General features: G+C 42.3%; 1 protein-coding gene across 5 annotated transcripts in view; it reads right to left on the bottom strand.

Annotated features, from left to right (window-relative positions):
- Positions 1-4,920: 4,920 nt before the first annotated feature.
- Positions 4,921-14,790, bottom strand: part of LOC111962336 (solute carrier family 66 member 2) — a 117,018-nt gene continuing 107,148 nt past the window's right edge. For 4 of the 5 annotated variants that reach the window (XM_023985349.2, XM_023985348.2, XM_023985351.2 and 1 more), the window contains exon 5: positions 4,921-5,417. In XM_023985349.2, coding sequence (XP_023841117.1) covers positions 5,243-5,417 — 175 coding nt within the window. In that variant the 3' untranslated portion in view covers positions 4,921-5,242. The remainder of the gene's footprint in view (positions 5,418-14,790) is intronic. The other variant, XM_023985352.2, reaches the window with a different exon arrangement.

Here is a 14,790-nt window from a genome sequence, read left to right on the forward strand (position 1 = left end):
CCCTCATTGCTTGACATCATGGGAAAATCAAAAGAAATCAGCCAAGACCTCAGTGGACCTCCTCATGTCTGTTCATCCTTGGAGCAATTTCCAAACGCCTGAAGTACCACATTCTCTGTACAAACAATAGTACGCAAGTATAAACACCATGGACCACGCACCGTCATACCGCTCAGAAGGAGACGCGTTCTGTCTCCTAGAGATGGATGTACTTTGGTGCGAAAAGTGCAAATCAATCCCAGAACAACAGCAAAGACCTTGTGAAGTTGCTGGAGGAAACAGGTACAAAAGTATCTATATCCACAGTAAAACAGTCCTATATCAACATAACCTGAAAGCCGCTCATCAAGGAAGAAGCCACTGCTCCAAAACCACCATAAAAAAGCCAGACTACGGTCTGCAACTGCACATGGGGACAAAGATCGTACTTTTTGAGAAAGTGTCCTCTGTCTGATGAAACAAAAATAGAATTGTTTGGCCATTGTTGTGTTTGGAGAGAGAAAGGTGGAGCTTGCAAAACCGAAGAACACCATCCCAACCGTGAGTACGGGGTGGCAGCATCATGTGTGTGGGTGCTTTGCTGCAGGGGAACTGGTGCACTTCACAAAATAGATGGCATCATGAGGGAGAAATTATGTGGATATATTAAGCAACATCTCAGGACATCAGCACGAAGTTAATTGGTCGCAAATGGGTCTTCCAAATGGACAATGACCCCAAGCATACTTCCAAAGTTGTGGCAAAATGGCTAAGGACAACAAAGTCAAGTATTGGAGTTGCCATAACAAGCTCTGACCTCAAACCTATAAAACATTGTGGGCAAACTGAAAAAAAGTGTCCGAGCAAGGAGCCTACAAACCTGACTCAGTTACACCAGCTCTGTCAAGAGAATGGGCCAAAATTCTTATTGTGGAAAGCTGTGAAGACTACCTGAAACTTTTGACCGAAGTTAAACAATTTAAAGGCAATGCTACCAAATTCTAATTGAGTGTATGAAAACTTCTGACCCACTGGGTATGTGATGAAATAAATAAAAGCTGAAATAAATCATTGTCTCTACTATTATTCTGACATTTCACATTCTTAAAATAAAGTGGTGATCCTAACTGACCTAAGACAGGGAATTTTTACCAGTGCTTCAAGGTTGGAATGGTGTTCTTCAGTTAAATTTCAGGAATTGTGAAAACCTGAGTTTAAATGTATTTGGTTAAGGTGTATGTAAACGTCCGACTTCAACTGTAGCTTGCCATTGGACGGGTGTTTGTATGGATGGCCATTATTTCCAAGGCTGCCAACAGACCCAGTATATTAAGCATAGGGAGGAACACAGGTAAACAAACATGCTGAGCTCAAAGAAAAACAATCATCCTGATAAACATCAAGATAACAGCCTATAGGATATAAAAACAATAAGAAAACAGAACGCAAGAAGCCTTCTTGCATCAACAGCCTATATTATATGGCAGAATAAAAAGGACGATAAATAATGTAATTGTTTTTTCTATACTTACATAAAATCATAACACAGAGCAAAGAGGTTTTGGGGATTGGGGTTGGGTATTAGGCAGATTTTAGTATGATCCTATCAGCTACCTACACTGTAATTTAACACCTCTTGAAATAGCACCAGTAGAAGTCGAGCCAATTATTTTCTTTATTTGGAGGATGGCATCACACACACACTTTACAGGCAATCTGTCCAGGTTTTCAGCTTCACATTGCCAGGCAGAGGCAGGCAGGGCCGTCAGCTACAGATGGGAAACCTAACGAGGCAGGGCCACTTTCTGCACGCTGTGCAAACATTAGCCACGTAAATGATTATCACTGTCCCAGCACTGGGAGGCCACAGGCACATATAGCCTGGCCATTCATAGAGGACCGTTGAAGAAGACAGGTAGGCAGGCACAGACATTCAGCATCCATCTCTTGATCTCTCTTCATTACAGCAGTGTCTAGTGTTAAACTACTAAGGAAACAATGTAATGAGAAAACAAAATGTCCCTCTGATGACCATAAAGCTGTTCCCTAACAAATCATAGGTAGCTCCGTCTTCTCGGATGGCTCTTAATAAAACTAAACAGCATGGAACTGATGACGATGCCAGTGTGACCACAGAGACTAACTGAGCTGGAAAGCCTCCATTATAGTCTCTCTAAATGACCAGACTCAGAACACCATAACAATTTACTCCACAACATTCCCTCAACTGACCATTGGAAGTTCTTAAAATGTGGCTAGAGTACTCGTTAGCAAAGCTTAAAGGAACAATCCAAGACTAACAGTATGTTTTAATGGATCATTTTTATATCATTGTACTGTCATTTAGGTAGCTGTGATCCCAAGTATAACATTTTCAATATAGTTCCTTTCCCTCAGWCACAGGCCGGCAGTTCTGCTTGGTGAGTAGAAAGCTGCTCTCCAGAAATAGCTGTTTGACAGTGATGAATGTGGGCCATGCTTCCTGTAGATGAACTGTACTGTATACATTCTGAGCATTGTATTTGTACAAGACCTCAGCTGAATCTGGTAATGAATGGTGTGGCTGTTGAACAAGTTGAGGAGACTTAAACCGTCATGGTCAAAACATATAGATTTAATGGTTGTAAAGTTGGGGAGAGGTCTGTCCGTAATAAAGAGATGCTCCGCTTTTATGACACCGCACTCCAAAAAGCAAGTCAAGCAGGCTCTAGTTTCGTCTTATCTTGATTATTGTCCAGTCGTGTGGTCGAGTGCTGTAAGAAAATACATAGTTAAGCTGCAGCTGGCCCAGAACAGAGCGGCACGACATCTTGCTCTTCATTGTAATCAGAGGGCTGATATAAATACGATGCATYCCAGTCTCTCTTGGCTAAGAGTTGAGGAGAGACTGACTGCATCTTCTTTTTATAAGAAACAATGTGTTGYAAATTCAAAAWTGTTTGCATAGWCAACTTACACACAGCTCTSACACACACACTTACCCCAKCAGARATGCCCCAAGGGTCTTTTCACAGTCCCCAAACACAGAACAAATTCAAGAAAGCGTACAGTATTATATAGAGCCATTATTGCATGGAACTCCCATCTCAAATTGCTGAAATGAACCTGGTTTCAAAAAACAGATAAAGCAACACCTCACGGCACAACGCCTCTCCCCTATTTGACCTAGATAGTTTGTGTGTATGTATTGATATTTAGCCTACGTGAGTAATTTTTAAATGCATGTAGTTCTGTCCTTGAGTTGTTCTTGTCTTGTGAATGTAGGAAACATCTCCACTACGCTGATCCTCAACCCCCTCCTGTACTCCCTGTTCACCCATGACTGCGTGGCCACACATGCCTCCAACTCAATCATCAAGTTTGCATACGACACAACAGTAGTAGGCTTGATTACCTACAATGACGAGACAGTCTACAGAAAGGTGAGGGCCCTGGCGGAGTGGTGCCAGGTAAATAACCTCTCCCTCAATGTCAACAAAACAAAGGAGCTGATCGAGGACTTCAGGAGACAGCAGAGGGAGTACGCCCCCATCCACATCAATGGGACCACAGTGGAGAAGGTGAAAAGCTTCAAGTTCCTTGGCGTACACYTCACTGGCAATCTGAAATGGTCCACCCACAGAGAGTGTGATGAAGACAGCACAACAGCGCCTCTTCAACCTTAACAGAGCTTCTTTGGCCCCTAAGACCCTCACAAACTTTTACAGATGCACCATTGAGAGCATCTTGTCGGGCTGTATCACTGCCTGGTATGGCAACTGCACCGCCCGCAAGCGCAGGGSTCTCTAGAGGGTGGTACTGTCTGCACAACGTATCACCGGGGGCACACTGCCTGCCCTCCAGGACACATACAGCCCCCGATGTCACAGGAAGGCCAAAAAGGACATCAAGGACATCAACCWCCCGAGCCATGGCCTGTTCACCKCGCTATCATCCAGAAGGCTAGGTCAGTACAGGTGCAGCAAAGCTGGGACCGAGAGACTGAAAAACAGCTTCTATCTTAAGGCCATCAGACTGTTAAATAGCAATCACTAGCTGGCCTCCACCCAGCACCCTGCCCTGAACTTAGTTATTGTCACTAGCTGGCTGCCACCCGGTTACTCAACCCTGCACCTTAGAGGCTGCTGCCCTATGTAAATAGACATGGAATCACTGGTCACTTTAATCATGGTTACATACTYTATTCTAGTCAATGCCACTTTGACATTGCTGGTCGTAATATTCTTAATTCCATTCTTTTACCTTTAGATGTGTGTATTGTTGTGAAATGTTAGATACTACTGCACTGTTGGAACACAAGCATATCGCTACACCCGCAATAAGATCTGCTAAATATGTGTATGTGARGAATAAAATTTGATTTGATGTTGTTCTGTATTATGTCATGTTTCATGTTCTGTYTGGACCCCAGGAAGAGTAGCTGCTGCTTTAGGAACAGCTAATTGTTAGGTTAGGTTATTGTTAGGTTAGATTACTTGTTGGTTATTACTGCATTGTCGGAACTAGAAGCACAAGCATTTCGCTACACTCGCATTAACATCTGCTAACCATGTGTATGTGACAAATAACATTTGCTTTGATTGATTTGATTTGATTTAATGGGGATTCTAATAAAATACCAAATACCTTGCCATTTTTATTTATTTAACCTTTATTCAACTAAGCAAGTCGGTGAAGAACACATTCTTATTTACAATGACAGCCTACTTGTAAAGCCCCACCAGCCAAACCCTCCCCTAACGATGCTGGGCCAATTGTGCTCCGCCCTATGGGACTCTCGATCACGGCCGGTTACAGCCTGGGATCGAACCCGGTCTGTAGTGACGCCTCTAGCACTGCGATGCAGTGCCTTAGACCGCTGCGCCCCTGTGGCACTGGAGAATGCCGATGGCTAACATCAATTCATGCTGAAACGCACACACACACACACGGACACACATACATATGTCTATATTTAATCTTAAAAACACACTGAGGTACATAGTGAAGGAGTCATCAGTCAGAGTAGCCCGTCGTGTCGTTCAAGCTGCCTGTGGAGCCGGTAGAGATTGACTGATGGACACACACTGTCCTTCAGTAACTAGCAAAGCAAATGACCTATGAAGACACAAATGACTGGCATCAAATAGTAAAACATACACAATACCTCTCTGGCATTCTCCATCTAATATCTTTWAAAAAATACATGGTAAGGCACACAAGTTTAGGTATAAGTCTTTGATTAAGAGCATTGATGTATTGGAGGATGATAAGGTCATAGGGTTCATCCCAGTTTGACCCTGATGTCCTGGCRGTAAAAGAGCACCTGCAGCAGGATGGCCATGTCTATGAGGATCTGGACTGCCCCACACACCCAGAACTGGGACGGGCTGTGGTTCATCACGAAGTACGTCGTCTTGAAAATATCTCCAACAGTCCACAGCAGCACCATCTTCACACTGATACAAGAGAGACAATGAGAAAGAAAGAGTAAATATGTAGCAAGCTATGACAAAGAACAATGATTATCCACCATTTTATAAATGTTTAAGAACATTTCCCCTGTAAATAGCCATGTTATTTTCTACTTGTTATTCTCTGTGTATTTATTCCTTGCYTCACTATTTKTATCTTATCTTTAACTCTGCATTGTTGGAAATGGAKCCATAAGTAAGCATTTCACTGTTAGTCAACACCTGTTGTCTACAAAGCATGTGACAAATAAAACGTAATTTAATTTAGATTTGATCCACATTTGGGAAAACAACATCTGTTGTATACACGTAAAGATAGGCACATCAATAAGCTGATGCCAGGACTCAACAGTATCATTGTTTCCTAAATGCAATCTGAAATCAGTACACAACAGAAAGTCTGAGGAGTAAAAGAGAACAGCAGATAAACAATCAATGAACAGAGTAAAGTGGCCAGCAAAACAATGATTGATCAGGCAGAGCGCTGCCTGGACAGTGCAGGCTAATACCCTCAAGAGGAGCACAGCAGCTATCTCCACTTGAGCTTAGACTATACTCTAACTTCACTAAAGTTACAGCAACACTTATTCAAATAACATTTTTGAGTGAGAATGATTACCATTGTGACAGAGAATGTGACAGGGTTGAACTGAAGACAGACAGACTGCTGAAAAGCAATTTAAGGCTTTATTGTAGAGTGATTCTATAGATTTGTTTACTGTGAGTTTTGCCTGAGTCCATGTTGTCATGCAGATGAGATATTTGCTAAATTATCATTGTGTYTAAAAAATATAAGTGCAGTATCAAAGGGTAAACAGTTTCTTATTAACTTAAAACAGCTGAGACTTGCTTTCACTGTTCTGCTGATTTGTATTGCATGTTTATCAAACTTAAATTGAGAGTTGATTCAAAGATACTGTATTTAACATCAGAAACCTGCTTGATTCACTCTTCTTTGATCAAAATGTTGAGTGATGCTACCATTGGCTGTTGTCTGGAGGAAAAACAGATCACTGAGGTCTTCTTTATATTCAATGTCAACCATGTGTTGTCAACTATTCTACAATTGAGTACATGTGTATATTCTTAGAGGTTTGTATGGGTTGAAATAAAGGTGAGGGCATGTGTATGTTTTTAGAGGTTTGTATGGGTTGAAATAAAGGTGAGGGCATGTGTATGTGGACACATCTACAGCATATGATGTGTTTGTATACAGAGCAGGAAGAATACCTTCACTGTACATGAATGTGTAGGTCAGCATAGGTCAGTCTGCACTGTAGAGGCTGTAAGGGTGTGAGGAAAAACTCATATCTTGATGCATTAATGGACAAAGGATGACTGTACATAAACAATTCAAGTCACATACAGACAAATCTGTGAATAGGCTACAGTACAAAATAGTTATGCTGGCTATGCTCACAGATGGGGACTCTCTGAGTTGCCATTCCACAGGGAAATCCAGTATTTTTGATGGGCTAAAAGTTTTCTGAATATGTCCTCTACCGCACAAGATGAGCTCTCCTTTCCAGCAGAAACCCTCCCACCCTCCCACTTAAATGTTAGATGATTTTTTACATTCCCCCTCTATTTTCTCTCCCGCCGTCCCCAAGTCATATTTGCTAATTTCTTTGCTCTAGAGACGGCAAACATCATTAACAAGGATGAATCATTAACGAGGTAATTAACAGGGGCGGGTCATCTGTACAAGAGCAGCACATCACAATGGAGACATGTATATGTCACTTGTTAAGTCCTATTCAATCAGTGTYGCTGAAGGGGAGGAGACAGGTTAAAGAAAGATTTTTGACAATTGAGACATGGATTGTGTGTGTGTGCCATTCAGAGGATGAATGGGCAYGACAAAATATGTAATGCCTTTGAAAGGGATATGGTAGCAGGTGCCAGGCGCACCGGTGTGTGTGTGTCAGGTACTGCAACAGTTTCCCGTGTGTATCAAGAATGATCGACCGCCCAAAGGACATCCAGCCAACTTGACAACTGTGGGAAGCATTGGAGTCAACATAGGCCAGCAACCCTGTGGAACACTCAAGAAACCTTGTAGAGTCCATGCCACAATGACTTGAGGCTGTTCTGAGGGCAAAAGTGGGTGCAACTCAATATTAATAAGGTGTTCATAATGTTTTGTACACTCGGTGTATGTAAATATGCTGTTCACAGACTACAGCTCAGCGTTCAACCCCATAGTCCCCACCAAGCTGGTGACCCTGAGACTTAACACCTCCCTCAGTAAAAAGATCCTGMACTTCCTGACAGGACGGCCCCAGGTGGTGAGGATAGACAACAACACCTCCGCCACGCTGACCCTCAACACAGGGGCCCCTCAAGGGTGTGTGCTTAGTCACCTCCTGTATTCACTGTTCGCCCACGCATGACTCCAACATCAAGTTTGCTGACGACACAACTGTGGTAGGCCTGATCACTGATGGCGATSAGACAGCCTACAGCGAGGTCAGAGACTTAGTGTTAGTGTGGTGCCATGACAAAAACCTCTCCCTCAACGTCAGTAAGACCAACGAGCAGAACGTGACTACAGGAGAAAGAGGGGAGAGCACCCCCCAATCCACAGGTCGCCTGGAGGTTAGAGCGATGGGCCAGTAACCGAAAGGTTGCTAGTTCGAATACCAGATCTGACAAGGCGAGAAAAAATGATCTGTTGCTGTGCCCTTGAGCAAAGCACTTAACTCTAATTGCTCCAGGGTTGCTGTACAATGGCGACCCTGGCCATGACCCCACTCCCTAAAATATAGTTTTCCATCTCAAAAAACATTGCCCGGGTCATACCATCACTCTCCCAGCCAAACGCAGAGAAATTCATCTACACCTTCGATTTCTATTTGATCAACTACAGCAATGCACTGTTTGGGGGCCTCCCAGCCAAATCACTACCGAAGCTCTCAATATTAGGAAAGTGTTCCTAATGTTTGGTATACTCGGTGTACAGGATCGATTTCAAAAATCTCATGCTCGTGTATTTAAAGCCTTGAATGGATTGAGCCCCACCTACGTCTGCAACCTCATCTCAATAGCGAACCACCTGACACTCTCCTCTACAGCCACTGCCTCAAGTCCCCAAAACATATCTCCAAACTACGGGGGACCGAGCCTTCTGCTCCCTTGCCCCTCACCTATGGAATGCTCTCCCTAATAATCTGAGAACCGCTCCATCAATCAAATTTCAATCAATCAATGAAATGCCTTTATAAAGACCTTTTTACATCAGCCGATGTCACAAAGTGCTGTACAGAAACCCAGCCTAAAACCCCAAACAGCAAGCAATGCAGATGTAGAGACACGGTGGCTAGGAAAAACTCTCTAGAAAGGCAGGAAACTAGGAAGAAACCTAGAGAGGAACCAGGCTATGAGGGGTGGCCAGTCCTCTTCTGGCTGTGACGGTGTGGAGATTATAACAGTACACAGCCAAGATGTTCAAACGTTCATAGATGACCAGCAGGGTCATATAATAATAATAATAATCACAGTGGTTGTAGCGGGTGCAACAGGTCAGCACCTCATGAGTAAATGTCAGTTGGCTTTTCATAGCCGATCATTCAGAGAGAGACTGCAGGTGTAGTAGAGAGAGAGAGCTTCGAAAACAGCAGGTCCGGGATAAGGTAGCACATACAGTGAACAGATCAGGGTTCCATAGCCGCAGGCAGAACAGTTGAAACTGGAGCAGCAGCACGACCAGGTGGACTGGGGATCACTCAACTTTTAAAAAGGGCCTTAAATCCCACTTCTACACACTTTTTTTCACAGTCCTAGTCCCAATATAAAATATATTTAGCACCTATCCAGCTATTGCTATTTTACCTGCCTTGATTGTAAATGTATTTAGTTATTGTATATATCCTTTTTAATATTTTTTTGCTCAGTAGAAGGGTTTGGCGGTATTCAGATTCTCAAACCGTCATACCGTTTCTGTACTATACCAGGGTATACGGTATTACTGAATGTGCACACAAGGGGCGCTATTTTTGACGCACAAAACAATTAAGGCAACAGGGATCTTGATCCAGGAGGGGATTGCATGTCTCTGCTGTAACCGAGAAGCTTGATCTTGACATCTAGCCACTTAGCAAGTTAGCAAACCAAATGCATAGCTGGGGCCCTGAGCTGGACATAATTTATCTGACACATCTTAGATTTCTTATGGTTATACTTAACTTATAGTTAGAAGCAATGGCGTAGCACCCAAAACCCCCCAAAATTTATATTTTGAAATATCCTGGTAMACGGTATATCGTCCAAGCCTACTCAGTAGAGCTTTGTGATAACTAATTAAAAGCGCTACTCAAATTAAATGTAATATTATTATGATACTGTATAAGCTCACATAGTTGCTGTCACAAACTCCAAACACTACACAGTTGTTACTGCCTAGTTGGATATACATTTCCCAGTGAGAAAACTATTTCTGTATTTACAGKATTCATATAAATACATTTTTATCAGGTTTTTGCTTTGGTGGACCTTATTTTTCATTTTATTTASATTTGTCAATAAAACTCATGAATGAAACTATTTATGTCAAATTGTTCTTCTCGTAGCCCTGGTTGTCCTGAAAAGAAAATGGTTAAATACTTAATTGTGAGGCTGAACATAAGACATGCAGATAAATGCAGATTTTTGAGTCTCGTGACTGATAGGGTTATGATGGTCCACACACACCCACACAGTCGTGAAGAGAGCACAACAGCACCTCTTACCCTAGGGAGGCTGAAAAGATTTGACATGATCCTCAAATGTTTCTARGGCTGCTACAGTACATCGAAAGCATCTTGACTGACCGCATCACTGCTTGGTATGGCAAATGCAGCACCCTCAACCGCATAGCGCTACAGAGGGTGGTGTGGACAGCCCAGTACTTCACTTGGGCCAAGCTCCCTGCCATCCAGGACCTCTACATCAGGCGGTGTCAAAAGAAGGCCCGAAAATTGCCAGACTCCAGCCACCCAAGCCATAGACTGTTCACTCTGCTATAATCTGGCAAATGGTACCAGAGCATCAGCTCTCAGACCAACAGGCTCAGAGACAGCTTCTACCTCCAAGCCATAAGACTGCTAAATAGCCATAAGACTGCTAAATAGTTAATTCATGGTTACCTGAACTATCTGCCCTGACCATCTTTCACCGACTCTATGCACACTCAGAAGATACACACACACATACAGTGGGGAGAACAAGTATTTGATACACTGCCGATTTTGCAGGTTTTCCTACTTACAAAGCATGTAGAGATCTGTAATTTTTATCATAAGTACACTTCAACTGTGAGAGACGGAATCTAAAACAAAAATCCAGAAAATCACATTGTATGATTTTAAGTAATTAATTTGCATTTTTATTGCAAGACATAAGTATTTGATCACCTTCCAACCAGTAAGAATTCCGGCTCTCACAGACCTGTTAGTTTTCTTTTAGAAGCCCTCCTGTTCTCCACTCATTACCTGTATTAACTGCACCTGTTTGAACTCGTTACCTGTTATAAAAAACACCTGTCCACACACTCAATTCAAACAGACTCCAACCTCTCCACAATGGCCAAGACCAGAGAGCTGTGTAAGGACATCAGGGATAAAATTGTAGACCTGCACAAGGCTGGGATGGGCTACAGGACAATAGCAAGCAGCTTGGTGAGAAAGGCAACAACTGTTGGCGCAATTATTAGAAAATGAGAAGTTCAAGATGACTGTCAATCATCCTCGTCTGGGGCTCCATGCAAGATCTCACCTCGTGGGGCATCAAATGATCATGAGGAAGGTGAGGATCAGCCCAGAACTTACACGGGACCTGGTCAATGACCTGAAGAGAGCTGGACCACAGTCTCAAAGAAAACCATTAGTAACACACTATGCCGTCATGGATAAAATACTGCAGCGCACGCAAGGTCCCCCTGCTCAAGCCAGGGCATGTCCAGGCCCGTCTGAAGTTTGCCAATGACCATCTGGATGATCCAGAGGAAGAATGGAGAGAAGGTCATGTGGTCTGATGAGACAAAAATTGAGCTTTTTGGTCTAAACTCCACTCGACGTGTTTGGAGGAAGAAAAGGATGAGTACAACCCAAGAACACCATCCCCACCGTGAAGCATGGAGGTGGAAAACATCATTCTTTGGGATGCTTTTTCTGCAAAGGGGACAGGACGACTGCACCGTATTGAGGGAGATGGATGGGGGCCATGTATCGCGAATCTTGGCAACAACCTCCTTCCCTCAGTAAGAGCATTGAAGATGGGTCGTGGCTGGGTCTTCCAGCATGACAACGACCGAAAACACAGCCAGGGAAATAAGGGAGTGGCTCCGTAAGAAGCATCTCAAGGTCTGGAGTGCCTAGCCAGTCTCCAGACCTGAACCCAATAGAAAATCTTTGGAGGGCGCTGAAAGTCCGTATTGCCAGCGACAGCCCCGAACCTGAAGGATCTGGAGAAGGTCTGTATGGAGGAGTGGGACAAAATCCCTGCTGCAGTGTGTGCAAAACCTGGTCAAGAACTCCAGGAAACGTATGATCTCGTAATTGCAAACAAAGGTTTCTGTACCAAATATTAAGTTCTGCTTTTCTGATGATATCAAATACTTATGTCATGCAATAAAATGCAAATTAATTACTTAAAAATCATACAATGTGATTTTCCTGGATTTTTGTTTTAGATTCCGTCCTCACAGTTGAAGTGTACCTATGATAAATATTACAGACTCTACATGCTTTGTAAGTAGGAAACCTGCAAAATCGGCAGTGTATCAAATACTTGTTCTCCCCACTGTATATATATATATCCAGGCCTCCCATTCTCCCACATCCTATATTATATTACACATACATACACAGTACCGTTCAAAAGTGTGGAGTCACTTAGAAATGTCCTTGTTTTTAAAGAAAAACATTTTTTTGTCCATTAAAATAACATCAAATTGATCAGAAATACAGTGTAGACATTGTTCATGCTGGAAACGGCTGATTTTTAATGGGATATCTACATAGGCGTACAGAGGCCCATTATCATCAACTGTCACTCCTGTGTTCCAATGGCACGTTGTGTTAGCTAATAGTTGAGTATCTGGAGCATCAGCATGTTGGTGTTCGTTACAGGCTCAAAATCCAGAAACAAAAACTTTCTTCTGAAAGTCTGAACTCGTCAGTCTATTCTTGTTCTGAGAAATGAAGGCTATTCCATGCGAGAAATTGCCAAGATACTAAGATCTGGTACAACGCTGGTGTACTACTCCCTTCACAGAACAACGCAAACTGTCTCTAACCAGATAGAAAGAGGAGTGGAGGCCCTGGTGCACAACTGAGCAAGAGGACAAGTACATTAGAGTGTCTAGTTTGAGAAACAGAACGCCTCACAAGTCCCTCAACTGCAGCTTCATTAAATAGTACCCGCAAAACACCAGTCTCAACGTCAACAGTGAAATGGTGACTCCGGGATCTCGTCTTCTAAGCACAGTTCCTCTGTCCAGTGTCTGTGTTCTTTTGCCCATCTTAATCTTTTCTTTTTTATTGGCCAGTCTGAGATATGGCTTTCTTTTGGCAACTCCTGTCTAGAAGGCCAGCATCCCGGAGTCGCTGTCTTCACGTGTTTGAAGTTGAGACGGGTTTTGCGTGTACTATTTATGATGGCTGCCAGTTGAGACTTGTGAGGGCTCTAATACACTACATACGCACAGATTAAATACACACGCATCATATGCTGCTGCTACTCCGTTCTTTATTTTACTTGTATTATTATCTATCCTGATGCCTCGTCAATTTACCCTGCCATGTACATACAGTGCCTTCAGAAAGTATTCACACCCTTAGACTTTTTCCACATTTTGTTGTGTTAAAGCCTGAATTTAAAATGGATTACATTTAGATTTTGTGTCACTGATCTACACACAATACACCATAATGTCAAAGTGGAATTAAGTTGTTATAAATGTTTACAAATTATCTCAATGAAAAGCTGAAATGTCTTGAGTCAATAAGTGTTCAATCCTTTTGTTATGGCAGKATAAATAAGTTAAGAAGTAAAAATGTGCTTAAGAAGTCAGATAAGTTGCATAGACTCCCTATATGTAATAATTGTTTAKAATTATTTTTAAATGACTACCCCATCTCTGTACTCCACACATACAAATAGTTCCCAAAGTCGAGCAGTGAATTTTAAGCACAGGTTSAACCACAAAGACRATGTAGGTTTTCCTGTGGTTCGCAAATGACACCTATTGGTATATTGGTAAGAAAAGTTGACATTAAATATCCCATRGGGCATGGTGCAGTTATTCATTTTACACTTTGGATGGTGTATTYATACACCCAGTGTTATGGGTATGTCATGSCCTGATCTGTTTCACCTGTCTTTGTGCTTGTCTRCACCCCCCTCCAGGTGTCGCCCATCTTCCCCATTATCCCGTGTATTTATACCTGTGTTTTAATTCAAGTTACACCGAGTATATAAAACATTAAGAAAACCTTCCTAATATTGAGCTCCCCCCTCTTTTGCACTCAGAACAGCCTCAATTCGRCYGGGCATGGACTCTACAAGGTGTCGAAAGCGTTCCACAGTGATGCTGGCCCACGTTACAGTTCTTGACAAAACCAGTYCGTCTGGCACCTACTATCATACCCRYTTCAAAGGCACTTAAATATTTTGTATTGACCATTCACACTCTGAATGGCACACATACACAATCAATATCTCAATTGTCTCAAGGCTTAAAAATCCTCCTGTAACCTGTCTCSTCCCCTTCATCTACACTGATTGAAGYGGATTTGACAGCAATAAGGGATCATAGCTTTCACCTGGATTCACCTGGTCAATCTATGTCATGGAAAGAGCAGGTGTCCTTAATGTTTTGTACACTCAGTTTKATTTTCCATTAATCATTTTAATCCCAATTTGTAATACAACAAAATGTTGTATTACATGGGCAAAGTCAAGGGGTGTGAATATTTTCTGAAGGTACTGCATCTACCTCAAATACCTCATACCCCTGCACATTGATCTAGTACTGGTACTCCCTGTATATAGCTAAATTTTTGTGTATTTTAATCGTTGTGATGGTATTATTATTATTATTTTAACTCTGCATCCTTGGTAAGCAAGCATTTCACGGTTAAGTCTACACCCATTGTATTCGGTGCATGTGACACATAAAATTGAACTTGATTTGACACACAAATGTCACATACATACATACAGTTGAAGTCAGAAGTTTACATACACTTAGGTTGGAGTCATTAAAACTTGCTTTTCAACCACTTCACAAATTTCTTGTTAACAAACTATAGTTTTGGCAAGTCGGTTAGGACATCTACTTTGTGCAAGACACAAGTAAGTTTTCCAACAATTGTTTACA

The sequence above is a fragment of the Salvelinus sp. IW2-2015 genome, linkage group LG4q.1:29, assembly GCF_002910315.2.
Source record: "Salvelinus sp. IW2-2015 linkage group LG4q.1:29, ASM291031v2, whole genome shotgun sequence".
NCBI classification, from domain to species: domain Eukaryota; kingdom Metazoa; phylum Chordata; class Actinopteri; order Salmoniformes; family Salmonidae; genus Salvelinus; species Salvelinus sp. IW2-2015.